Source organism: Gopherus evgoodei, chromosome 18 (genome assembly GCF_007399415.2).
Source record: "Gopherus evgoodei ecotype Sinaloan lineage chromosome 18, rGopEvg1_v1.p, whole genome shotgun sequence".
NCBI classification, from domain to species: Eukaryota; Metazoa; Chordata; order Testudines; family Testudinidae; genus Gopherus; species Gopherus evgoodei.
The window spans coordinates 5507862-5534625 of record NC_044339.1 but is presented as its reverse complement, the minus strand read 5'-3'; the positions used below and the strand labels follow the sequence as shown (position 1 = coordinate 5534625).

General features: G+C 54.7%; 1 protein-coding gene across 1 annotated transcript; it reads left to right on the top strand.

The window, feature by feature from the left end:
• Nucleotides 1-4021: 4021 nt before the first annotated feature.
• Nucleotides 4022-26688, top strand: FAM131C (family with sequence similarity 131 member C). Its single transcript, XM_030537766.1, has 7 exons — nt 4022-4483; nt 15933-16057; nt 18207-18242; nt 19244-19337; nt 22366-22548; nt 23768-23878; nt 24393-26688. The coding sequence occupies exons 1-7, from the start codon at nt 4462-4464 to the stop codon at nt 24722-24724; spliced, it is 903 nt and encodes a 300-aa protein (XP_030393626.1). The 5' UTR covers nt 4022-4461; the 3' UTR covers nt 24725-26688.
• The last annotated feature ends 76 nt before the right edge of the window (nt 26689-26764 follow it).

The following is a 26764-nucleotide window of genomic DNA, read 5'->3' as shown; positions in this document are numbered from 1 at the left end:
GCTGGGCAGAGCTATCTGCACTGAAGGAAGGGATCCATCCTCAATCCAGTTTCCCAGCACAAATAACTTTCTTGGGTCCTGGCCACATGTGGCGTCTGACATTTGGGCCTTGGCAGAGCTTTGTTAGTGTATTTGTAGGATAGGGGTTTTACATTGCATGGTTGTTTAACACAGTGCAGCCAGAGGGTCATCTGGAGGGAAGGGACCCCATAAATGGGCACGTGGGGGCATGCAGAGCAGTGACTCACCAGCCAGCAACACCCCCCTTTGCGGCAGGGCCTGGCATTCCAGAATGTCCTCTGCTGATGTCCCTTCAAGACAGCTGCTCCAGCCCTGCATTGAGCCAGCTGCTTCTCCCTCCGGCCAGCAAATGTACAGCCCCTGTGTTCAGGGGGGGACAGGTTCCACCACCCAGCAATCCAATAACCTCCTGCCAGATCTTCAGCCCAGTTCTGGGCTCAGTTCCTTACACCCCTTGAATATGGGGACGTAGGTCTCACAAGCTTCCTCTGGGGCCAGTTCTAGGCCAGGGACCCTGAAGCAAGCCACTGCAGTCTGCTCCCTCAGGGTCCTGGCTGCCTCCCTGGACCACTTCCAACCTCACCCCGTCTCTAGGTCCTTTTCCCCAGCGCCTGCCTGGGCCTCATCCTCCACAGACCCTTCACTCCTTCCCAGAGCCCCTTCCTGCTCTTGGCCCACATGCTGCCTGTCAGGGCTTTCTCCCTGGAGGGCCAGCTCCTGTCTGCCTCTCCCCAGACTGTCAGCGTGTCCAGATCTGTCCATTCCCCAGCACTCCCATCAGCAGAGAGTCCTCAGATCAACTCACCTCCTACCTCCCCCTAGTCCCTTGGAATCCTTCCTTTATTAGCCACCAGCTCCCCTCAGCTGGGCCTGGCCCACCCTCTGGGTGCACTAATTGGCCTCCTGCTCCAGTTAATTCTTTCTCTGCCAGTGCGGAGTGTACGCCCCATCACCAGGCCCGCAGGGACATTCCCTCCCTCTGCTTCTGGGAGGGCAGAGTCACATCCGGAGGGGGCAAAAGCAGCCTCTTCATCCCGCCCTGAGACACTGGCAGGGCAGAGCCTGCAAGCTGAGGTGGGGAAGGGTTCAGGAGAGATGGCAGAGATCAGGGCAGCTCCCAAAGAGAACAAATACAACAAAGCAGCTTAAAGACTAACAAATGAATTTGGGCATAAGCTTTTGTGGGTAAAAAACCCACATCCCAAAGCGGACGTTTATCTGCTGCTTGTCACTGGGCTTTGTAACTTGGCTGCCCCGATGGATCCCGGCTGCTCCCAGATGCCCAAAGCAGCAGCAGCCTTAAAAGCCCAGATCCTCAAAGATATCTAGGTACCTAACTCCCATTGAAATCATGCACCTTTGCGGATCTGGGCTCAAGAATTTGTTTTCCAGCTGCACTTGGGTAGAAAGCGGCACTCCTTCCATTCAGCCATGGACCTCATCCAGTTCCCCCCGCTCAGGCTGGGGTTTAACTCAGTATGTTTCTAAAAAGCTTTGAGAGAGAAAGAGCAAATTATATTATCGGTCAGCACACCGGCTGTATGCCATGTTCCTATTGACCAGGTGTGCCTGGCAGCAGTAAAATGAATGCACATTGTTGCAACTGCTGTTCTACGTAGTGCCTGCCTGTCATTGACTGGCCTGGAGACAAAGCTGGGCAGGGCAGCTGCTAGTGCAGAGTGAGAGCTTCTACCATGCTTTGACCAACCTCGAGATTGCACTTGCTGGAGTTTCTAGTCTACAAAAATTAAAAGGCAGATCCTCATCTGGTGCAAATCCGCGTTGCTCCATTTAAGGCAGTGGGCCAGATCCCCAGCTGCTCTAAAGTGGCACAGCTCCGCTGGAGTCACCGGGGATTTTCACCAGCTGAGGATCTAAGGATTTTGTTAAGGAGAAGACAAGCTGGTGCTTTGCGATTCTTCAGCCCCCAAGGCAGTGCCGCCAGCCTCGTGAGTCCAGGTCCCCCCAAAACCACAAGATTGGCTTAAAAATAATGATTTTTTTAAAATAAACTTGACATTCTTTATCTTTGCCTTCTCCTTCCGGAGCTTTTAGGGTACATTGGGGTCACATTTCCATGCTTTCCTCCGCAGCCAGGCAGGCTGGAAGCTTACTGGGAACAAAGGAAAGCTGAGATTCCCCTGGCTCTGGGAGCTGGGGCTTTCAGAAAAACACCAAATATCACAAGACTCGCAGTGCTTGTCACGGACTCACTGATCGTGCCCACTCTTGGCCCTGTGCAGTTCGTAGGGGGTGCCCCTTTCAGTGAGACAGTCCTTCTCCGGGGTCCACTCTCTCTCGGGGTCAGGCCCCTCCACCTCCTAGAGCTGCACCTCTCTGAGCCTTAGCACGTCTGTCTCTGCCGTGGGCCCCCTCCGGGAGTCCACATCCTCTGGACCCCCTGGGCCTCTTCACCCCCAAAGGGGCTGATGCAACCCTGTTCTCTAGACCAGAGTGACTCTCAGCCAGCATAAAACAGGAGGGTTTATTGAGAGTTGAACACAGCACAGGAAACTCTCATGGCCTCAGGCCTGGCTTCTCACAATAACAGCACATCCCAGTCTCCCTGCATCCAGGTGGGCTCTGCCTGCTTCCCCTCGCCAGCCCCAGGCCCCCCTGCTTCCCAGCTGGGCCTCTGATATCCCCGGCCTCAAGCCCCATCTCTGTCCATTGTCTTCTCTCCAGGTAAACAGGGTCGTAAACAGGAAGGCCTGAGTCCCATCTCCTTGCAGCTCTCCTCTGGCTGGAACCGGCTGGTCAGGTCACTGGGGTCCTCTCTCTGCAGCCCTTTGTCCTTCCACTGGCCAGAACCGGTTGTGTCTCCTGGGCTGGGGTCCCGAGTCCCTCTCCGGTCCTCTGTAACAACAAACTCCCTCTCCCCTCACCTCGTTAAACCAGTAACACCCAGGTACATTGAGTTCCACCCCCTGTGCATGCAAACCCTGGAAAAGACTGAAAACCCCAAGAAAATCCCCCCACTTGGTCACAGTGCTGTAAAGGGAATTTCTCCCAACCTCTTGGGCCAGGTGATTTAGACCAGAAATATCATAAGCACAGACTATGCCTGAAAATCTCCAGTGCTGGTTGCTTCCAGGGGGTTGCCCATAATCCAAACTGAGGGGCGGGGAGAGTGCTGGTTGCTTAGTCCTGTCTTGACAGAGAGACCTTGGTACAAGCAAACAACCCCTTCTGCCTTCCCTAAGAGCCATCAAATTCAGCAAAGCTGCCCCACCATCACCCCCACAATCCCTGCCCCCAAGCGAATGCCAGAGCCGAGGGGTGATCCCAAGGCCGTCCTTACCCATAGGCAAAGTAGGCAGCTGCGTAGGGCAGCAGGAAATTTGGGGCACCCATATTTATCAGTGCACTGCGCAGCTGCGTGCCACTCCAGCCCCTGCTCCAGCTGTTCCCCAGGCCTCCACTCCAGCCCCACTCCCACTCCCCTGAAGATTGCAGCCAGGCCTGATCCTGCACTCACCGCATGGTAAGTGGAGCAACCCGGCCCCATCCTGCTCTGCTCCCCTGGTTCACAGCTGCAGGTCAACCCCCCCCCACACACACACACCCTTTGTGGAGCCCTGGGGGCTGCATAGGGCACCAAAATAGCTAGGATCAGCCTTGGGTGATCTGCACTCTTTGCCCTGGAAGCAGCAAAGTGCAGCTCACTGGGCAAGTGGGGGGAGTAGGAAGCAAACTCCAGCATCAAGCCCCCCCTCACTGAGACACCCCTGCCCCCTGGCCCTGGTCACTCAAGCCTCCCAGCCTGCATGCAGCCGATGGAGACATGTGTTAGTTCTGGGGCCCCTGCAAAGTGGTTCAGTCACAGCTCGGGGGGTGGGGGGGGCTGGTGTTACATTGTCAGGAGCCTGTTTGTAACCCCCCTCAGCATCACCGCCGACTCGGGGGTGGAGGCAGCGCCTGGGGTCAGGGCGAGGAGAAACAGGCCGGCCGTGCTGTCAGGGAGCCCAACAAGTGGGCTCCTCTCCACGGGCAGGGAAGGACAAAGCCCCCCCCTCGGCTTCCCAGCTCCAGCAAGCGCTGGCGGGGAGAGCAGCCAGGCGAGAGGGGAGGTGGCTAAAGCCCGGCTAATCCCCCAAGGAGCCCTGACTGGCAGAGAGCTGCCTTTTCTTCCCTTCTGTGTGTGCACGTCCGTCTGGCTCTCCTCCGCGCGCCGCGCCGCCTGCCTCCTCTTTCCCTGCGGCTCGCCGGAGACATTGCCACGGTCGCCTGCGAACTTGGGGAAGGGGGGAGCGGGGCAGGAGGAGTAACCGAGCACCAAGGAGGAAAAAAAATAAAACCGGGGGGGGCTTGGGAGGGGGAGCTGGGTCTTCTGTCCGCACCTCGGGCAGGCGGCGGAGCTGGCTTGGGAACAGACGAGCCGGGGAGAGAAGAGATGAGCCCCCAGCTGTCCAAGAGGTGGATGAAGAGAAGCCCCCCGTGATGGGGTCCTGCGTGTCCCAAGGTGAGTGCCATCCAGCGCGGAGGGAGGGCTGGGGCTGGGGGAGGGGAGAGAGAAGACGACTCGCACCTGCCACCCAAAGGCAGCTACTCTCTAGCCCAAGGATTGTTTACTTAGTGTCTGCCCCCCCCCCCGGGGGTGTCTGCCCATTCCCCGTCTTGCCAGCCAGCCCCTCGGATGCGCGTGGGGGGGGTGTTACTGAATATGACAGAGACTCAGGACAAGGAGTCAGGGAATGGTTTTCTTCTCTGCTAGCCGAGGGCTGTTGGCTGAGGGGGGGGGGTAGGGGTAGATCTGGGCAGGGGGCATTTAGCTTTTGCCTTTGCTACAAGACTCCCCTGGGACACTGGCTGGAGCTTCACTCGTGCACTGGGTAAAAGTCCCCATGCTCCAGGGCATAAACAGGACACTAACTGAGGCGGGTCAGGCAGAAACCGCCCCTAAAGGCAGGTTATTCCATCTGTGTTCACTAGGGGGCTTCTTGCACCTTTGTCTGAAACAGCTGTTTCCAGCCACTGTCTGGAGGGGGCCCTGGTCTGAGTGGCATAATGTTCCCAATCTCCCACTCCTGAACCCCAGCCTCCTGCATCTCGGTCAAGCCCCTTCGCGTCAGCCCTGGTCCCAGAGCAGCATCTGCCCTGCACAGCCAGGATGAGACAGAGACTCTGCCACGGCAGGTCCTGGCTTGCTGCATGCAGACAGCCAGGTACCTGTCTTCCAACCCCAGGGCAGCGACAACTTGCCACGTCTCTGGGACGGTCACTCCAGGAGGAGCAGGCAATAAAGGGAGGCATTTGGTGCTAAGTGGGAAGCCTGGGGGAAGTGAGCATCATCAAGCTAGAGGTCCCACTTGTTTGCACCAGTGTGAGTCTGCTGAGATTGGTGGGATTACTCCTGATTTACATCTGCATACACAGGATCAGAACCGGGCCCAGAATCTTTCCTGGGCATTGCCCCAGGGTGATTTCAGATGGTAAAACAGCCCTGAAGCAACCTGGGTAGAATCATAGAATATCAGGGTTGGAAGGGACCTCAGGAGGTAGCTAGTCCAACCCCCTGCTCAAAGCTGGCCCAATCCCCAGGCAGATTTTTACCCCAGTTCCCTAAATGGCCCCCTCAAGAATTAAACTCACAACCCTGGGTTTAGCAGGCCAATGCTCAAACCCCTGAGCTATGCCTCCCCCCTGTAGGGGTGATACAACAGGGGCAGCAGTGTTCTGCGTTCTAGTCCCAAAAACCCTGGCCAGTCCTCAGCTTCCATGGGCAGCCTGTATTGAATTCAGCCCAGAGAGTCGTATTTTCCCTTATAACAGAGGCTTTCATCCTAAAAGCTGCATTGCAAAGCAATTTGGAGTGATCGTTTCATCCCACGCCAAAAGGCAACCACCTCTAGGGTGCAGTGCACATCACCACGGAGGAGGGGACTATAGCCAGCTGCACGCTGGGACTAGCCTCCCTGTGCCAGTAAGAGCCAGTGGTGAAGACCTTGGGGCTTTGGGACTCCATAACGCACAAGGAAAGCAGGTGTTGGCATGTTTTCCCCATGTGTTACTGAGCTGCTTTTTAAAGTGCGTTGGGTGTTGGTGAAAGATTGGAGCCTATTTGGTGATTGGGACAGGTGGGCAGAACCCATCAAAGCAACGGAAGGCCCTCGGGTGAGGGAGGGGCCCCAGGCCCCAGAAATCAACTGAATACTGGGGACAACAAATTACCAAACCAGGATGGGGACACACCGCTGAGGACACCAGCACCCACCATGCTGAGAAGGAGGCCAAGGAGATAGTGGATGCTGCACATAGAAACCCCGCCTGGATGGACCAGGGACTGGAAAAAGGCTCCCACTGGCAGAGACGCCCCCCTGTCCAGCTCCCTGTTCCTGGACTGATGGACAATCACAGGGAGGTTGATGGGGAGGTCTTGGGCCCTTGTGGTACTGGGATGGGAATATGGTGACCAGACAGCAAATGTAAAAAATCGGGACAGGGGATGGGGGGTAATAGGAACCTATATAAGAAAAAGTCCCAAAAAATCAGGACTGTCCCTATAAAATCAGGACATCTGGTCACCCTAGATGGGAAGGGCTTAGAGGAAGAGGTGTGGGAGGAAGAGCAGCCAGGACAGGTGACAGGCCTGTACCAGTAGGGAATTCTGCTTAGCTACAACACCTGCACCGCAACGCCCTGCATCCTCTGCCAGCACTCCCTTGCCAAGCCAGAGGCAACGCTGGTGAGGGCAGGTACCACTCAGGGTCTTGGCTTCTCTCCTGGAGACTGCTGGGTGTGCAGGTGATAATTTAGGATGTGGAAATCAGTCTCATGGGAAAATTCACGCCACACCAGCCCTGAGATAGCACCAGCTTTTAAGTCAAGACTGACTTGATCTGAATTCAAACTAGAGATGAAAGGCCCGTTACAGAGTCCAGGAGACACTGGAGCCAAAACAGACCAGGGCCAGATTCTCCGGGGAGTGCCATAGGCCAGATTCTCCAAGCACATGGAGTTCTTTTGAAAATATGGCCCCGCGCTCACAGCTGGGCCTAGACAGGCCCTTGTCACGACACACATCACCTTACATCGCGAAGGCTGCATACCGATATCGGTCTAGCCCTGAGAGTGACACAGAAGTCAGCCATGCCTCCCCAGGAGCCATCATCAGTTTCCCTTGAGTCACGTACGATAGATGAATCGCTCGGGATCTTCACAGCCAAACGGGGCAGGTACAAACAGTCTGCAGGGCAGGGCTTGTCCATGGCTGTATGGCTTGGTCCTTCCTTTGCTTTCAGAGCAGCGAAGGGACAGCTTGCTGTTGGCTGCTGGCATGGTGCTGTCACACCAGGGTTCTTGATAGGGCCTCAGCTCCAGGTGGACCCAGGTGACAGGAACAAAGGGATCCACACTCGCACAGAGCCTCCCAGGAGCATCGTGAGGGGAAATCTGTAAATATCTGTGCGGCACTTAAGTGGTGTAAGTTTAAGGGAGACAGTGTGGCCTAGTAGCTAGAGTGCACTTCAGCATACCAGTGTTCTAATCCTGGCTCTGCTGGGTGACCTGTGGCAAGTCATTGCCACTTATCGTACCTCAATTTCCCTGCCTGTAAAATGGGGGCAATGCTACTGATCTCCTTTGAGATCCACATCTCTTGTGCTCTGTCAAGTTGCCTGGGGTGGGACACCCCTCAGAGCTCAAATCTCAGGTCACATTCATAGGATCTGAAGACAAAAACCAGCTTCGTCAAAATAATCCACTTTTTCAGTTGCTACGGGATTTCAGAAAATACAAATCGACCCAAATCAACACTGCCCCAAAGAAGGACAAAAAAAAGCCCACCCAATTTTGCTTTTACATTATCCCAAAACACCAACATTTTGCAATTCCTCTTAGTGGATGGTTGTTACAGACGCTTCTAATTTCACACCCACCCACATCAGAGCAGACGAATTAGATCTGGTGCAGTTCAACTCCAGGTGGGAGCTGGATATTTAAATGCTTCCACTCTATTTGGAAAGCTCTGGTTTCTCTTTTAACTAGATCCAGACACACTTTATATAGAGAGGGATGTGTGTGTGTGTGTGTGTGTGTGTGTGTGTGTGTGTACACAAAGACCTTGTACACACACACTTAAAAGCCTTCAGTGCTGCCGGAACCTGCAGAGGAGAGACTGCTTATGGAGAAGCAAAGCCTTTGAAATGCCCTAGGTTTGCACCAGACCCCATGGCACTGTGCATATACACCCCCTATACACTCAGTATACCTATCTGTAGAGAAGAGGAATTTTATTCTCTAAGGGCCTGAGCATCAGTCAGCCTGTGGCATCCTTCCCTAGATGTGGCCTTGTGAGGCTGGGCAGGAGTGGCACGCTCTACTTGTGTCTATGACTCACCACCCAGAACTGTCGGTTACACTCCATAATATTACTGTCTGCAGAGCCTATTAGGTGGAGGATGCCGACATGTGCCTTGCACTAGGGCTCTGCCCGCTGGGAGCCCGGGGGAAATTAGCTGCTGGGGAGAAGGTGTGGAAAGGGAGAGCTCTAGCAGGCTCATTATCACCTGCTGCAAGGCGCTGCTTGCAAAGGAGCCCTGAAAAGGGAACGGTGCTGCCCCCAGCATGGTGTTCTGAGCTCTGCCACCAGGAGCCAGGCTAGGCAGGGGCCTGAAGCTGGAAAAGAGACTTGGCATAAAATGTAAATAAGAGTCATAACACCCGCTTCTTAGCTGGCACTTTTCACCAATAGAGCTCCAGGCACTGCAGTCTCATTATCCCATTTTACAGATGGGGAAACTGAGGCACAGAGCAGGGCTGAGACTTGTCCGAATTCACCCAGCAGCAGAGCTTGGACTAGGGCCCAGGTCTCCAAAAGCCCAGTCCTGATTTCATGCTACCAGGCCAAACGGTTGAGAAATTCTCCCCTTCACTTTCCAGAGTGGGTTACGTTATCCCAGGATACTCTGCTCAGAGCCCGTCTCCAGGGGGGAGATTTCCTGTGTTTGTAGAGTGCTTAGCACAGTGGGGCCCTGTTCCATAGCTGGAGTTTCTATCTGCTGTGAAAATACAAATAATAAACATTAACAAAAACCCAATTCAGCTAAGCTGCTTAGAGAGTCCTTGTGTGGACCCTGTTTGCGGTGGTTCAAAGAGCCCTGATCTGTTCAGACTTCACCAATTTCCAGAGGACTGAACTGCTTTCAGGACCAAGGTGGTTTTGACCATTTGCATGCGGGAGCCATTCACAAGCGCTTTGCTCCAGCATCGATGGCTGCACAAGGTGTAGGGTGATGGAGAATCCCACCCTGTTCGCTTCAGGGACACAACCACGTTCAGCTCCAGTTCGCCCTGCACGAGCCAGCACGGAGTGAGCTGGATTCAATCCTACCTCCTGCATCATCGCCAGAGCTGGCCACTCTGTTCCCATCCACCCCAGCTGTGCAGACCCATGAAGACGAGGGGGCTGCCCAGGTGTAGAATTTGCCAGCTGATCCTTTGCAACTGGCAATGGTTGGGGAGAAGGATGAGAACCCCCAGCGTGACCCTCAGATCCTGGAGGAGTTTGCAGGTCCAGGAGCTAGAAAGGAGGTGCCTGAAATCAATAGAGGATTTGCCAAAGTACCTTTGAGGACAAATGAACATCACACCTCACAAAACCCTTTATATCCAGGCACATCTCTGAGCAGAATCACACTTGAAAGCTAATTTCCTCCATCCATTATATTCCTCCCCACTGTCAGGCAGCTGGGGTTATCAGAGTCAAAGCTGTGAAAGGGCTGCCTTGTCTGAGGGAGGACAAGGGCTTCCCACTGAGGAAGCTTGCAGGGTTTCAGCGGGGCAGGAGAGGGCCCTGAGTTGAAAGCAGGACCGAAGGGGCAGCGGGGCATGAGAATATGGTTTCCAGGAGGAAGTGCCAATGGCTTTTCAGGAACTGGGGATAAAATTCATAAAATCAGCAGTGAAAGGCAACGCGGCTGGCCATCGGGTTCTCAAAGGGGATGAGATTTTTAAGAATCTGAGGTAGGGTAACCAGATAGCAACTGTGAAAAAACGGGACAGGGGGTAGGGGGTAATAGGTGCCTATATAAGAAAAAGTCCCAAAAAACGGAACTGTCCCTTTAAAAATGGGACATCTGGTCAGCCTATGAGGCAGATGTTAAAATCAGATGGAAAACACAGAGGGCTGCAGGGCAGGATTTGCTTTGAACAGTGTCTTGGTGACTCTAGGGGCTTCACGCGTCATTGTAGCCTGGACCCCCGTGCCCTGGCCAAACCCCAGCACGGAGAGTTGTTCTAAGCCTCCCTACATTCCCTATGTGGAAGGGACATACGGGTTCTCGTACAGACCAAGGCCCTGTCTAGACTAGGGTCTGGAAGGTGTTCGCTAATGTGTTAACAACCTAATGTAGACAAGGCAATGTGCCTTCAACATGTGTTAAATGGGCTGAGTTAAAGCCTACCTGGCATGACCTAACGCCTTCCAGACCCATGTCTAGACAAGCCAAGACCTTCACTCTTGCACCCATGAGCTCCTGGCCCTGGTGCGTGTCATGCATATGGAAAGTGTTGTCAAACTTAGGGTATTTCGACCCCATAATCCAAGTGCGAATGCAGTGTAGGTAGAGGTACACGCACTCGCTTTGATCTGTCCAGCACGGCTGAAAATAGCCATGAAGATCATAGAATCATAGACTTTAAGGCCAGAAGGGACCATTATGATCATCTAGTCTGACCTCCTGGCCAACACAGTCAACAGAATCTCACCCACACACGCCTGTATTAAACCTGTGTCTGAGCCACTGAAGTCCTCAGATCATGGTTTAAAGATTTCAAGGTGCAGAGAACCTTCCAGCAAGTGACCCGTGCCCAATGCTGCAGAGGAAGGCAAAACCCCCCCAGGGCTTCTGCCAATCTGCCCTGGAGGAAAATTCCTTCCCAACCCCAAATATGGCAATCAGTTAAATGCTGAGCATGTGGGCAAGACTCACCAGCCAGCACCCAGGAAATAATTCTCTGTAGTAACTCAGATCCCACCTCATCTAACATCCCATCACAGGCCATTGGGCATATTTACTGCTAGTAGTCAGACAAATTAATTGCCAAAATTAGGCTGTCCCAACTTACCATCCCCTCCATAAACTTATCAAGCTTAGTCTTGAAGCCAGATATGTCTTTTGCCCCCATTGCTCCCCTTGGAAGGCTGTTCCAGAACTTCACTCTGATGGTTAGAAACCTTCATCTAATTTCAAGTCTAAACTTCCTGATGTCCAGTTTATATCCATTTGTTCTTGTGTCCACATTGGTACTGAGCTTAAATAATTCCTCTCCCTCCCTGGTATTTATTCCTCTGATATATTTAGAGAGAGCAATCATATATCCCCTCAGCCTTCTTTTGGTTAGGCTAAACAAGCCAAGCTCTTTGAGTCTCCTTTCCTAAGACAGATTTTCCATTCCTCGGATCATCCTAGTCCTTCTCTGAACCTGCTCCAGTTTGAATTCATCCTTCTTAAACATGGGAGACCAGAACTGCACACAGTATTCCAGATGGCATCTCACCAGTGCCTTGTATAACGATACTAACACCTCCTTATCTCTACTGGAAATACCTCGCCTGATGCATCCCAAGACCACATTAGCTTTTTTCACGGCCATATCACATTGGCGGTTCATTGTCATCCTGTGATCAAACAATACTCCGAGTTCCTTCTCCTCCTCTGTTACTTCCAACTGATGCGTCCCCAGCTTATAACAATAATTCTTGTTATTAATCCCTAAATGCAGGAGGGGCCTTGGCGCAGGCTGTACCAGCCTGTCGGAACCCTGGATACGCCCTCACATTTCAGGTCCATGCTGGCTAGACAAAGCTAGGGCGAGTATGCCTACTCCTGTGGCAGGGCCAACCTCAAAGGTTGAAAAATCAGGAGTTAGGCTCACCAGAAATCATGAGATTGGCTTTAAAATCATGAGATTATATAAAAATAATAGATCTGGGGCTCTTCTTATTTGCCTTCTGCTTTTTGAACTTTTAGGGGTCACATTTTGAAGCTTTTTCTGCAGCCATGACGGCAGGGCCGGCGCAACCCATTAGGAGACCTAGGCGGTCGCCTAGGGCACTGACATTTGGGGGGCGGCAACCGTGTCAGCCTAACATCCGGCCGCTGTGGTCGTTGGCGGTATTTTGGGGGCGGGACCTTCCACCGCCTCTGTCCGGGGAGCCATTTTGAGGGTGGGACCTTCCACCGCCTAGGACGCTAGAAAGGCTGCTGACGCTTCTGCATGAGGGCTAGAAACTGTCTTACGGGGCTGTTCCCAGTAGGAAGTCATGTGATGGGGGTGTAGGAATTTTGCAAGGCCCCACAGATCTGAAGTTCATCAGAGCAGAGAGCTTGTCATCTTGCATTGGCCTGCGGAGCATCAGGCATGGCGGTGGTGAGATAGAGATCATAACAGAGGCAGATGTGGAGAAGGTGCCCTCTGAGCAGGCTGGGGAGGAGTAGGGGACACCTTCCCCGAGCAGGTGGATGAGGGTGGAAGAGAACCAGGCCGTGGGCTCCCTTTTCCAAACTCAGCATGGTCAGCTGGCTCCCTCAGCAGCTCTGCTAGTTTCCCCTGCTGGGTAGCTGTGGCCCCACAACACTTTCTGAACATGCCACATGGGCTAGGAGCACAGGAACATGCTGTGGGGACTGTACCTCCTTAGCCGATCCTCTCCCTAGCAAACCCCTGGGAGGGCATGGCCTGCGTGGACAGAGGCAAAACTGGTTGTGCACTCAGACGTTGATGAGCACTGCTGGGGAAGGACAAGGCAGCACAAGTCCTTGCTCTATGCTAATGCTGAACCCAGACTGCTCCAAGGGGCCTTGTGAAGGGAGAAGGGGAAGTGGTTGTGGCCTTTTTGCTTCCTGAGGATGGATAAAGAAGGCTGGAAAAAGTCCATTTCCTAACTCTGTCCCTTTGAAATATCTGCTCATCTCTGGTTCTGCTGGAGAACTCCTTGGAGATCCTAGAGACAGAGGGTGTCAGCGCTCTTCAGTCTTAAATTCCAGCAGAGAAGGTGTCAGAGCTTTAGCAAAGACACTTCAGTTCCCAAGCGTTTGCCACGTGTTTGACTCAAATGCCTGTTTAACACAACGCAAACCCAAGAGGTTTAAAGAGTCTGAACAAAATCACCTCTCCCCCCCACCGCCTGCGAAGTTAATCAGCTTTTATTCGCATGACGCTCCTGAGGCTAGGGTCTGACCAGGTCTCCAACCAGCCCTAGGGTTGTCCTGGAAACCCAGAGTGGACAAGACCTGAATTTTGAATGCAAAGTAAGCACCAAAGAGAAAAAATCCAAAGCTGCCTTCCGGGACCTTGTGTGTTCATCCCAGCATGAAAGGGCCCAAGGGCCCAATTATATTTCCTAATGCAGGGCACCTAGAAGAGACAGCCCCAGCACAGGGGCTCTTGCTCATCTCTGTTACACTCCACCTCCCTGCCTGTCTTCCTGATCTTTTCCTGCTGCTTGCCTGGCCGTGCAATTTATTTTGTGGGCCACAAACACCACTGTGCCTGGCATTTCCCACGAAGGGCCCTCAACTTTAAAATGTGTTCTCCTCTTGGTCCAAATGACTCCAAATGCATTGATGTGCGGGGAATGCTGTAGCGTGCATGGGCTTTCTTGCCTTTGGGGATGGAACCAGGGACAGCTCTAGGCATTTCGCCGCCCCAAGCATGGCAGGCAGGCTGCCTTCGGCGGCTTGCCTGCAGAGGGTCCGCTGGTCCGACGACTTCAGCGGACCTCCCGCAACCGTGCCTGCGGGAGGTCCAGAAGTCGCGGGACCAGCGGACCCTCCGTAGGCATGCCGCCAAAGGCAGCCTGCCTGCCGCCCGTGCAGCGACCGGCAGAGCACCCCCCACAGCTTGCCTCCCCAAGCATGCGCTTGGCGTGCTGGGGCCTGAAGCCGCCCCTGGATGGAATTAGCAATGGCCAGGAGCTGTCTAAGTGGGCTTGGGTAATTCTCTTCTATTTGATTGCCCTGGCGTGTGGCTACACGGGTCGAAGTTGTATCTGATGTATCTGTTATATGGCCCAGGTGTGTCAATTGCTGTCCTAGCTCCCAAAGCTTTAAGGGCAGGTGTTTTCTCATCATCACCAGTCTGTGCACGCTATTAGGTTCATCAGGCAAACAGCCCAATTACCCCCATCCTGCACTCATTACCCCACCATTTTTATATTTGGATGCAGTAACTCTCCTTCAGCCATTATCGTGCTGTGTTCCAAACACATCCACCCTTTCTCCTGCGACATTTGCATTGATGTAGATAGTTGTGCCTGGTCTGGGATCTCTTCGTTGCTGATTCTGTCACCGGCACTGAAAGCTGCTTGGTTTGCACTAGAGGGACTTATTATTTTTCCAGGCCTTTGCTCCATACAGGACACGTAGAACATTGGTTCTAAGGATCTTGTGTTTGGCATTTTTGCTAATTGTGTTCAACTTCCACCTGTGCTGAGTTTTTCATTTGCTGTTCCGGTCTTTCCATCAAGCATGCAATCACCAGGAATGATGCCGCCCAGTTAAGTACATGTATTAATGGTTTTCAAGCCTAATTAAATAAAATAAGCCTATCAATTTGAATAATTATTATCAGCACTGAGGCAGCACCTAGGGGTCCAGCCCCATGGTGCTAGGTGCAGTACAAAACAGAACAAGCCAAAGTACAAACCGCCTGGTCAAGGGCTGGGATTACTAAAGAGCACTGCAGCAGGAGGGAGGGAGGTGGCCATTCCTGCCAAGGAACACTCCTGGCAGGTTGGGCCTCAGTTTCCCCAAATACTGACAAGCGGAATGTGAGGCCAAACCATTAATGTTTGTGGAGCACTGTGTGGCTGTCAGGTGGAAGGGGCCAGAGAGGAGCAGAGGGAATAGATAGACACAGTATTAAGTGGCATAGAAGCCACTGAGAGAGACTCTGGATGCCCACAATGGCATATTTTGATCCATAACTTAGGCCTGTGTAACAGGCTCCCTTCTCCACCCTTGGGATCACCCAAAGAGGCTGGATGCTTCCAAGTTTATAAGCACCTGTGTGTTATTTGTTGGATCTCCTCCACCAGTCCAGCAACGTGCCAGGGAAGTAAGCAGCCTCCTTCGCCCTCTCTCCAGAGATCTCAGGATCCTGTCTCCCACAGCTTCTGCCAGCCACCCCCCTTGCACTTCCTTCCTCGCCTTTACCTGTTGGCAGCTCGTATGTTGATTGCTCTCTTAAGCTCATCAGCCTCGTACCTAACCAAACCATTGAGCACCCATCCCCCTGTTAAATCCAGTCCAGTGGGGACTAGCTAGTGTCTCAGCGAGCAGAACGCTGGGTCTGCTCTCGGCTCCTAGCACTCTGTCACACTTAGTGGAAAATTTTTCACGTAAGCTGTTTTTGATGGAAAATTAGGTCTTCGACTAAACAAAATTTTTCACAACAAGTGTCTGCTTTCCTTGAAAAATGGTGACATTTCATCAAAAAGCTGAACACCTGAAAATCAAAATATTTCTATTGGAAATACTGCCCCAGTGCCCTATGGGAGTTGTAGTTTGGCTATTTCATGCCCTCATTCACCTCTGTGGGCCAAGTTCCCCATCAAACTACATATCCCATGAGGCACCAGAGCCATGGACTCCCATGATGCGCTGTGGTGGCACAGCAGGCGAGACCACGGTGTATCATGGGCGATGTAGTCTGGCTTAAGAGCTTGTCCTATAGACAAGAATGGGGACATGAGGCAGCTGAACTACAACTCCCGTGAGGCACCGCAGCACCATTTTCAAACTGAAAGTTTGGGGGTTCAATTTTGGGCCAAAAAGTTGAAATTTTCCATCTCTCCCATCCCCAATTTTCCAAGCCTCTCTTTTATAACTGCCCTGTAAATAGACAGCAAAGTAAGGTTACTAGGCCCAGCCCGTCTCTCTCTCTCAACCATCTCTTTTCTCCTTCAGCTGCAGAATTCTTCGCAAGTGCTCAGAAGGAATATTCCATCACCAGCCACCCACAGTGCCCTCCTTCCATCCGCCATGATAGTCAGCAAGTGCCCGCAGCTGCCCTGGAGAAAGACAACAGCAAGGTAACCAAAGACTCAGGCCCCCAGGACAATCATCACAAGTGCTACAGGGATATATGCAACATGTGTGTTGTGGCCCCTTCCAGTAGCTTGGCCTCAATGAGATGAACATGCAGCAGCAGCTGCTGCTGCTACCTAATGGAGTTCGCCTGCTCACTCCAAAGAGCTGTACCTTGCTGCTGAAGGACCTGGGTTCAAACCTTGCCTGTGAGGGTGGTTGTTATAACTGACTTCTAGTTGCTGTTTGGCAAACAAACCTTGACGCTTGTAATGGTCTGGTAGGGTGACCAGATGTCATGATTTTATAGGGACTGTGCCAATATTTGGGGCTTTTTCTTATATAGGTGCCTATTACCCCCCACCCCCTTCCTGATTTTTCACACTTGCTGTCTGGTTACCCAGGGCAGCGGGGATTTAAACATTTTCTGCAGCCCGAAAGGTCACTTTGAGAGTTCTCCTGGCAAGGAGTGCGGATGAATCAGGAATGGAAAACAGGCAAGGAAGCCACTCACTCATTCATGAGGGAGTATCAGCTATTATAGGCTGTTCAGTGGGCCATGTAACAGCAGCTTGGTGACTCAGACAAAGGCCAAGTGGCCAGGGATCTGTATTGCCTGTGCTTCTTGACAGCCTCTCCAGTAAGGCCAAGCACCAAATGGGCCATGTTATCAGGGACGGCTCCAGGCCCCAGCACGCCAAGCATGTGCTTGGGGCGGCATGCTGCGGGAGGCGCTTTGCCGGTCGCCGGGAGGGTGGCAGGCAGAGTGCCTTTGGCGGCATGCCTGCGGAGGGTCCGCTGGTCCCGCGGCTTCGGTGGACCCTCTGCAGGCACGCCTGCAGGAGGTCCACCGGAGCCACGGGACTGGCAAGCGGCAGAGTGTCTCCCGTGGCATGACGCTGTGCTTGGGGCGACAAAATGTCTAGAGCCTCCCCTGCATGTTATTATTATTATAACATCCAGGACCCCATTGTGCAAGGCTCTGTACAAACCCAGGACACAATGACAGGCCCTGTCCTAAGGAGCTGACAAGCTAAGCCATGGAGCCCTCCCCCAGGTCAGCACCAGCAGCACAATGTTACCTTGTGTGTGTGGCAGGGGAAGCTGCTGCTACCTGGCCAGCCCAGTGCTGGGTTCAGGGCTGTCCATCCAACACAATTCTATAAACAACCATGAAGGGGAGTTAGAGAGGTAGTGTTGTCTAGCAGCTAGGGCCCCTGCCTAGGAATCAGGATACCTGGGTTCTATTCCTCACTCTGCTACTAACCTGCTGCGTGACCTTGGGCAAATCACTGCCCTGCTCCGTGCCTCAGTTTCCCCATCTGTTAATGACCCTGACCTGCATTCGAGGAGTCAAGCACTATATCAGAGCTGAATAATACCGCTGGATACAGTCTCTCTATGCCAGGGAAGATGGTGCTGTAGGAAGAACAGCAGGAATGGTATAAAGCTTTCATTGGCTGGCGTTTAGGGCACTGTACAGATTATTCCAAACAGCCTCCAATCTAACCTCCACAGCAGGCAACCCCCGCATCCATTTATATGTTTTAGGAATTAAAAAAAAAATACATTTGTGCCTCAGTTTCCCGTGAGTAAAACAGAGACAATTACTCTGAGCTCCTTTGGGAAGAGCTGGGGGTTCAGCTGCCCCTCTCTGAGGGAGAGAACAAGCTAGAATCATCCAGGATGATGTCTCCTCCAGCTGGAACGCACATTTCCTGCTCCAAGTGCAGGCATACCCTCACTCCTGCATCCTGCTCACTAGGCCGCACTGCTGTCCCCCACACTTAGAGAATTCTGTAGCTTTGTGTCTTTCAGACAAGCTGTAGGAATAAAGAATTATCCACCTGCAAACCCCAGTCAAGGTTAAGGGGGAAAACAAGACAAAAGCAGAGACTTGCTGGAGTGGAGATGAAGGGAATGGGGAAAGGAGGGGAATGAACGAAAAAAAGCCAGGAGGAAGGAAAACAGAAGAAGAAGCCAGTGTGCTAGGTGCTGTACAGAGAAGACAAGCCCCAGCCCAGAGAGCTGCCTTGGGCTACAGGAATCTCAGTTTCCCCTCCACCCTGTGACCAATCTGCAGCAAAAGGGGGGCTGTGGCTGGGGAGCCCTGGGTTTGGCACCGGTTTTAATTCGTTTCCTCCCGTGTTTTAGGAAAACCAGATGGATTTCTGCTGGGACCCTGTGCAGGTCAGTGTGAGTTGGGTGGCCCTGGGGATACATTGCACTTCTACAGCCTGGGAACCTACGCTGAGCTCCTGGGAGAATGCAGGGCAGGCGTGGCTGAAGTGGTGCCCCCTAGTGGATGCATGTAGTGGTTGCTATGCAAGAAGCTGCGCTTTTGGGGCAGGGGTTGGCCAGGTTGGAAGTCCCTCGAAAACTGTGGCAAGTGGAGGGGATAGGTTCAAGGTGATCACATCAGCTGGCCTTTGCTCAGCTCCGGCGGGGATGGGGAGGCTGTGGTGGGCCACAAGGCCAGCACAGGGTCCTCACACTGAATGGGACCAGTGGGCTTTCATGGGACAGTGAGGTCCTGAAGACTCTTGCCATCTCGGGACTCTGTGCCAGCGGGTGTCGAACCAGCCCTGCAGACTGGGCACAGCCGGGAGGTACCTGACAGACACTGAGCATGTCCCCCCTCCCCAGCACACATCTCTGTGAGTTTTGTAGGATTGGCTCAGCAACAAAGATCAGTCTACTCACCCACCTGCAGGCTGGAAACTTGCTGCTTTATTTAACTGCATCATATCAGATCATGGGGGGGAGGAGCAGGGGACAGCTAAGCCAGACTAAGTCGGAAAGGAAGGGAGGTGTGGAGCATGGCTCCATCCCATAATACTCTGTGCAACTCAGTTAACCCCATGATGGCCACTTAACTACAGTTGCCCCTGGAGTTACCAGCATGGGAACTTCTGCAACCACCTTTGCAGCAGCAGAGCACACTAGACATGGTCCCACGAGCCCCCCTCACAAGTCTACAGCAAAATGCCACCCAGCCGTTGCATTTCATATCATGAGTCCTGAGTGCCCATGGGCTGCTGGGTCCTCTGGGGGCTCCCCCACCCTGGAGGCCCCCATCCTGGCCTGCATGGGTCCCCTCTCTTATACGTGGGGCTGGCTGAAGGTACTCGGCTCTCTCCCCGCTGACCCAGCCCATCTTGCCAGCCTTTGCGTCTCTCCTTCCTCTGCAGAAGTGTTTCAAGACATCCAGTGGGAATCTCTCCGATTCCAAATCTGGCTCCAGCGGTTACAACGTCACAGCCCTGGCAACCTCCTCTCTGGTGGGTAGGTAAAGACCATCCCCCCCTCCCGCCAGGCGCCGTCACCCCTGAGCCCCGGGTCGACATGACAGACTAGCACAGCCTCCCAGAGGAGCACTGGTGCAAAGATGCAGGACTGGGCAGCCAGGCCAGATTTCCAGCCGAGATCCCAGTGGGGGCTTCTCTGCCCCCCGTGTCGTTGGCAGGGGTGAATCCCGGCTTTCTGACGAAGCAATCATGGTGATTCAGATTCGCCTGAGGGGGTCTCCTCATTCTTCATTCAAATGGAGCAGGGGCCCGATCCCACCCCCACTGAGGGGATGTCCAGGGGCGCCCATACTCCCGCCGACCGGGCCTTGGGGTGGACAAGAGCCATGCCTTGGCTCCAGGGAACAGAAAGGGGATTCTTTAGCGAGGCTGTAGGATAAACACGGCCTCTCTGAGTCCCAGACGGGCTAACACAGCCCGCCCCGCCTCATCAGCGCATGGGCAGTCCCTAAGTCCTGATCGAAGGCTGATGAGACTAAAGGGTCCTTGGTTCTGGTAGGGGTAGGGCCACTGCTCGGCCTAGTGGTAGAGCCATCCAAATCCTCTGGTCAATGCCATCATGCCCGTCACATCTCAGATCTGCCCGTGGCTCTTGCAAGAAGCTAATGCTGCCCATGACAACAAGCAGCCTCACCCCCTAGGCCAGAGACCAGCGGGATCCCACAGGCCAGGCTGAGCGGCTCTAATTGCCTTGGTCCTGAAGCGGGAAGAGGAGGGAAGGGAGTTTATCTGCTTCCAGCAGCAGCCACATCCGTCCACCCCCCGCCCCCACCAGCTCGGGCGTAATTAATTGTGTGTGGTGGAGATTAATAAAGTGTTTGTTTCCATGGAAACCACCAGCCGGCTGGCCCTGCTGGCCTGATTCCCTTTTCTCCACAATGCTGGTTGTGCTGGAATAATGCCCGAGGCTGCCTGCCCAGGGCCCGGCTCCCAGAGCCGCCGCGGAGAAAGGGCCCCAGTGCCGGAGCAGGACGATTCTGCTCGGAGCACAGCATGGGGCGGGGGAAGGGGCAGACGTGGCTCTGGTCCATCGTCTCAGAGCATCACGAGAATCCATTTGTTTGCCTCCAAAGCCCTGTCCAGGCTCCCACCCAGCACTGCTGGTGCCCCTCAGTCCCAACCCACCTCCCCATCCTACTCAACAGCCATTCACGGAGCTGGTAGGGCAGTCGGACACAACACCTAGCTCTCTCCATGCCCAGCCAAGGGCAGCACCTGGATGGCGAGCTGTGGGTGAAGCTGGCCCAAGTGACTGAGAGGACACTGGTGGGAAGGGGAATCTAGCGTCTTCTCTGTCATCCCCCACTGCCGGGGACACTTGGCCTCAGGTGATTGCACAGCTCCCCCGGATGCTGTCAGAACCCCACCCCCATCTGCAGCTGGCCAGGAGATGATGCCCCATCCCACCAGACACACACTTGCCACAGGGACCTCTACATTCCCGACTTCTGGCCTGAACTCTGCAATTCATTGTATCTAGTAATGGAGCCACATGGCCCGTCAAAGCCCCAGATGATACAAAATACAGCAGTCCGTCTCCCTCCTGAACACAGAGTCTGGTTCAAGGTCTCCAGAGCCCTCCATGGGACTGGCCCTGGCTCCCTGGGAGATGCCCCTCCTGCCATGGCCTCCCGCCACGGCTGTGTTTCTCCATCATCAATTAGCACAACAGACAGAACCTGCTCAGGAGGTGACCCAGGGCAGACAGATTTGAGGGAACACGGCTCACCACTGGGGCGATGCAAGGGGTAGTACTGTGACCAGGGGTCAGGTCTTCAGGACCCAGAGCCCCTGGAAATCCCATGAGACCGTGGGGAGCATCCTACTGGCTTAGCAAGGGGAAAAAAACCACCGTGAAGTTTATGATAAAAATGGTAAAATAAGAGAAATGGTGATTTTTGGCAAGGCACCAGAAGCTAATGGTCAAGAGGAGCTGGAGAGCATGGGAGAGACGCTTCGCCTCTTCCTCTATCCACTTAGGGCTGGGCCAGCAGGTCTCCTAAACAACCAGGTCACACTAGAGAGACAGCAGCTGGAGGCGTTTATTATCTGCTCACCAATTCTGGGTGGGTCTATGGCCATTCAGGGCCATGGCCAATGCTTTAGCCATGCCCCTTCCTCAGATTTATAAAAGTGGCTGCTTTCTCAGCCATGGCTGCATACGAGGGGCAGCTCTTCCTGTTTGCCCTGCTGCAAGAGCTCCCGGCAGAGTCCGAAAGGCCTGGAAAACCAAACAGCCACCTAGTCCGAGCCCTGTGAGACCGAGTCAGCTGGCAAAGACCAGCCCCGAGCGTCTAACTGCAATGTAGACATTCCCTCGGGGGCTTCACTTGGCTTTGGAATCATCCCTGGGTGAGCTGTCCAAAATGTTAGCACCAGTAAATTGGGATCCAACCCAGGTCTGACTATCTGAAGATTGGCCCATATGTAATGATGAGTTTGAGGGGTCCCAATCCAGTCCCTAGTGAACTGGTGACCATCTTCCCAGCTGGCAATCAGCAAGAAGGCCATCGAATGGATGAGCCTTGGAGTCTGATTATCCCTCTGGCCCCAGAGGCAGATTCTCCAGGACAGGGCAGAGGTGTATGGTGCTGCTGCTGTTTCTGCTGTAGCTGTGCTGGGGTCAATGCTAACTTCACTCCTCCACCTCGGGTCCCACCCGCAGCGCTGCCAGTGCCCCTCAGTCCTGACCTGCAGCCCCCCCCCCGCTCCTCCACCTCGGGTCCTACCCGCAGCGCTGCTGGTGCCCCTCAATCCCAAACCAGGCAACATCTGATAAATATCGCTCTAGATTCCTGACCAGCTCCTTAGGGAAGGCCCAGCAGAAATCCAAGCCAGTTGCTGTAGGAGAGGATTGTGGTGAGTGGGGCTGGTTGGCTGGGGCCCACCCAGCATGGACATGATCACTCATGCAGGACGTTCCTTCAGCACCAAGTCTTGTTGCGTTGATCCCACTGGTCTGAATCCCACCCGCTTCAATCCAGCTCTTTCCGTCTCTGCTTTAGGGTTAGTCCAGACCATAAAGGACCACATCACCAAGCCCACCGCCATGGCTCGCGGCCGGGTGGCCCACCTCATCGAGTGGAAAGGCTGGAGCGCCCCCCAGGTGGGCTGCGAGCCGTGGCTGACGGAGGAAGAGCACTATTCCTACCTCACGGACGAGCTGAGGGAGGCACGCTTTGCAGCAGGTGGGTGGGCAGGGGGGAGCTGCCAGGCCAATGAGGCTGCAGGGGATAATCTGTGGTGGGCGAGGGGGGGCAGTGAATGCACGAGCAGCGACTCCGCTTGTGCAGCCGCGTGACGGAGCACTGCAAATGGCTGAGCACTGGGGCATCCCTTGGGGAGAATGGCAGGGAGCAGTGCCCGTTGTGACGAAGTGGGGCTGTTCTTAATGTTTCCTCTGAATACTGTGTGGAGGCCTCAGTTTCTGGCCAACACTATGGCTCCTGGCAACTAATGGCCCAGCCCTTCCCCCCTGCCAGGGGATGCTACAGGTGGGGGAGAACAAAGAGGTCAGGTGACCTCCTGGCCCCAGGAAAGGAGCTGAGCAGAGGAGAAGGGGCTGGAGGGGGTTTCAGTCTGGAGCTGGCTGGGGATGGGAAGTGAGTGCAGACGTGGGGGTCTGGCTCACTGCCCCCTAGAATGGACCCACCTGAGGGTACCTACAAGCTCTGTTTTAAACCGTATTCCTGTCATCTAATAAACCTCTGTTTTACTGGCTGGCTGAGAGTCACATCTGACTGCAAAGTGGGGGTGAAGGACCCTGTGGCTTCCCCAGGACCCCACCTGGGCGGACTCGCTGTAGGAAGCGCACGGAGGGGCATATGCTGAATGCTCCTAGGAGAGACCCAGGAGGTGAAGCCATGTGAGCTTCTTGCCCTGAAGACAGTCTGCTCCAAGGGAGAGGAGGCTCCCCAAAGTCCTGCCTGGCTTTGTAGGGAGCAGTTCTAGAGCATCACCCGGGGACTCCGTGACACCCATGCATTTGGCATGTCCCTTAGCTGTCTGCCAAACAGTAACCCATGCAGAGGACTCCTGGGCCTGACCCAGCTAGAGCTCCCTCAGCCTCGCTGCCATCCAGAGGATCCCAGCATTTTCCGTACTGTGATCCCCCATCACACCTTCCCTCCGAGCAGAGTGCTGGTCTCGGCTGGAGACAGGGCACTGGACTGGATGGAGCATGGCTGGATCCCCTCTGGGACCTCCTATGTCCCAGCGATAGAATTCTGCTGGTTTGCCGGGGACGAGCCAGACTCTTCTCCTGGGAACACTGGTGTTCATCCAGATTCGCTCTGATTTCAGTGCTGTCACTCCAGATTTAACTTGGTGTAGCCAGGTTCAGGACACAGTCCGCTATCAATCCCCTCCCTTTGTAACCTGTGTTTGGTTTCCCCCGGTCCTGCCCAGGGGTTGCTGAACAATTCGCCATCACCGAGGCCACCCTGAGTGCCTGGTCCTCACTAGACGACGAAGAAATGAATTATGGGGACAGCTCCCAGGAGATCGTACAGCTTCAAGGTACCTTCCCCATCCTCTCTGCCATGAGCAGCCCTGCAGGGCTCCTGATGCTCCCCAGCCCTTCCTGCATGTAACAGATTCAGGAAGATCCCTCGGGGCCATCCTTGCTGGTGTCCTGTATCAGTCAGGGATGGGTCCCTGGCTCCATGTCTGTCATCTTGTTCCAAGGGGGGTGTTTGGGCAGCTGGGGGCCATGCAGCACAGGGGCAGCCTTGCCACCCTCCTGCACTAGGCCAATGCTGCATCCCTGGGGGATCCCCTTCAGCAAGCCCCAGGTGACACCTGGAGCTGAGGGCAGGACTGGGGCCCTGGATGGACTGAGGACCCAGCAACTCCAGCTGGAGCCACAGGCGATCAGCACCTCAAGGAATCAGGTGTCTCAAGCTGGGCACCCAGGATTGGTGACCACTCCCGAAAGTATTGTCCTTGCCCATTCTCCGGGCCCTGCCAGCTGACAGCCGCCTGCCCTGCTGAGTCCCTAACATGCTCTTCCCCTCCCCGGCTTTGCTTTCAGACCTGGAGAGCATCTACCTGCAGGAGAAGCTGCTGCTGAGGCCCCAGGTGATAAGTAGCCCCAACCTAGAAGGCAGCCTGCCCGCCTGCTCCTCCTCCACACACACCTCCCCCATACCCTGGGTGCACTCCGGAGTGGACAGGTGGAATTCGCCCCACCCCTTCCCCGGGGCTCTCCCCTGCGGCTCCCCCCAGACCAGGAGCTCCCAGGCAGACAGCTTGGAGAAGGAGCAGGCCTGCGTGGGGAGAGAGCAGGAGAGCACGCGGCTCAGCAACTCCTTGCACTACGTGGACAGCAGCTCCCTCTCGGAGGACGAAGTGTTTTATAACTAGGTCCTCGACCCGGGACAGGAAGGGGGATGGGGCAGCCCTGAGGATGGAGCAAGGGGCCCTGCCAAGGTGGCTAGTTCCAGCTCTGGATGCTGCTGGGAGCAGGGATTAGAAGCCATCTACTGGTTGACACCAATAGCATCTCTCCGAATGGTGACCACTGGGGCAGTCTGGAGGGCTGGGGCTGCTGGGCCCTTTAGAGGCGGCATTCACTGGACTGGCGCCATTTGCACCAAAGTCTGGGGCTTGGATTGATTTTCCTTCAGCCAAGGCTGCTGAGCTGCGTTGAGGAGAATCGCTGCAAGACCAAGACCCATTCCTTCCCCCGGTGGGTTCCCCAAGGGCTGGGACAGCGGGGGAGCAGGGGAAGCATCCACATCCAAGCATGTTCAGTGTCCGTGCTTCAGCCAGCAGCCGGCCACCCGCAGCGCTCCCAGCTAGCCACGTGGGCGTGTGGTCTGTGTGCAAGCCGGCACCCACCGCCTTGCCTTCTTGTCTCCATGTAGTTCGGACGAGCTCCCAGCCAGCTTAACAGGGACGCGTCTCTGTGCTCCCCCCTGCAATTCCAGCTTGCTGCAGAGCTGCGTTCTCAAGCCACTCAGGGCCAGGGGCTTTGGTGTTTGGCTAGCGAGCAGCTGGAATGTACTAGGAAGTCACCCTGGTCTCTGAGGCTGGGTGTTTCAAAGGCGCCTAAGGGGGTTAGGTACCCAAATTCCATCGAGGCAGGCGGCTGAGGATGTCTAATTCCCATAAGCTCCTAAAGGCGGAAATGCTACAAACTCACTCAGTTTGGTACTTCCTCTCTACAGGACTGTAGTTAATTGCAAGGCCCAGCTGCCATGTGGATGCTAGTTATGTCCCTCAGCCACAGCCATGCCCCCTTACTGCGCTGCAGCCTTGGGTAGGGCCGGGCCACAGCTCAGTTTGAGGACCATGGTGACAACAGGGTCAACCTCAACTACACGCCAGGACCTACCTCCAGCCAGCCCCACCCCCCACCCTTGCTGTGCACAGCTGCCTGTGGTTCTCTGACCTCAATGCACAGGCCCTACAGCTGCCCCCACACACCCGGACACATACCTCCAGTTTGCAGAGGCAGGAGGAATGATACAAATGAGAAAAATCTCAGCTAGCCCACTGGGGAGAGGGGGAAGAGGGGAAAGGTAAATGTTATATTTTAATTGCAAAGACTTTGTATGTTGGCACCGCTACATCTGGCACCTTTGGCAGGTTCCCGCCCATCGCTCAGGGCAGGGGTTGCATCCCACGGGTTTTCCTCCCATGCAGGGGGCTTCTGTAAAGCAGGCAGCTGGCACGTGCAATGACTGTTGCTGCTGGGTGCCGCTGCCTCGCCTTAGGGCTGCTCCTAAGCCCACCTCCCTTCAGCCAGCCACTGCCCAGCCGGCAGAGCGGGCATCATGCCTGGCACTGTGTTTTGTCACCTAGCTGGTTCCTACTGTTGCGTGGAGACTGTGTGCACCTTGGCAACGCTTCCTGCGTCAGCGGGGGCAAGGGGAGCGGGTCCCCTGGGGGCTGCAACAGCTGTGACGCCTTTTCCCCGCTGCGTTCTGTGTCTCCAGAGAAATACAAAGGATCAAGAGCTCCGCCCCTGCCGGCCCTCATCTCTGATTTACTGCGCGCCGTGACTGGGAACAAGGGATTTCAAAGGAGGCCCCCCCCCCGGCTGTGTAGGCCACAACAGCCTGGCTGCTCTGGGGACAGGCAAGGGGTGGTGTGGCTCCTCGGGGCTCCTGGCTTACCCTGCACTCTTGCAGTTAGGGAGCGATTGCACAGTGAGGGCAGCACGTCATGTTACAGGAGAATTCAACGCAGGCAGGTCTGTGATGAACCCAGATGTACACGGCAGGAGCCAGGCCCTTTCACTGCCCGAAGCACAAGCCCCGAGCCCTTGAGCTCAAGGAGCATCTCTCCTAGGGCTTGCTAAGTAGCAGACTCTTGGGCCGCTGGGCCCGGCCCTGAGAGGGCGGCAGGCACTAAATTCAGGATGACGCATGCACATTTCACAGTGCAATAGACCCTGCA

What these genes read in the sequence shown, in the direction of transcription:
- FAM131C (XM_030537766.1), top strand. Translation starts at nt 4,462, where the DNA reads ATGGGGTCCTGCGTGTCCCAAG. An exon ending in GGGGTCCTGCGTGTCCCAAG is followed by an intron (nt 4,484 to 15,932) that starts GTGAGTGCCATC and finishes TTTCTCCTTCAG; the next exon opens with CTGCAGAATTCTTCGCAAGT. An exon ending in GGCAACCTCCTCTCTGGTGG is followed by an intron (nt 19,338 to 22,365) that starts GTAGGTAAAGAC and finishes TCTCTGCTTTAG; the next exon opens with GGTTAGTCCAGACCATAAAG.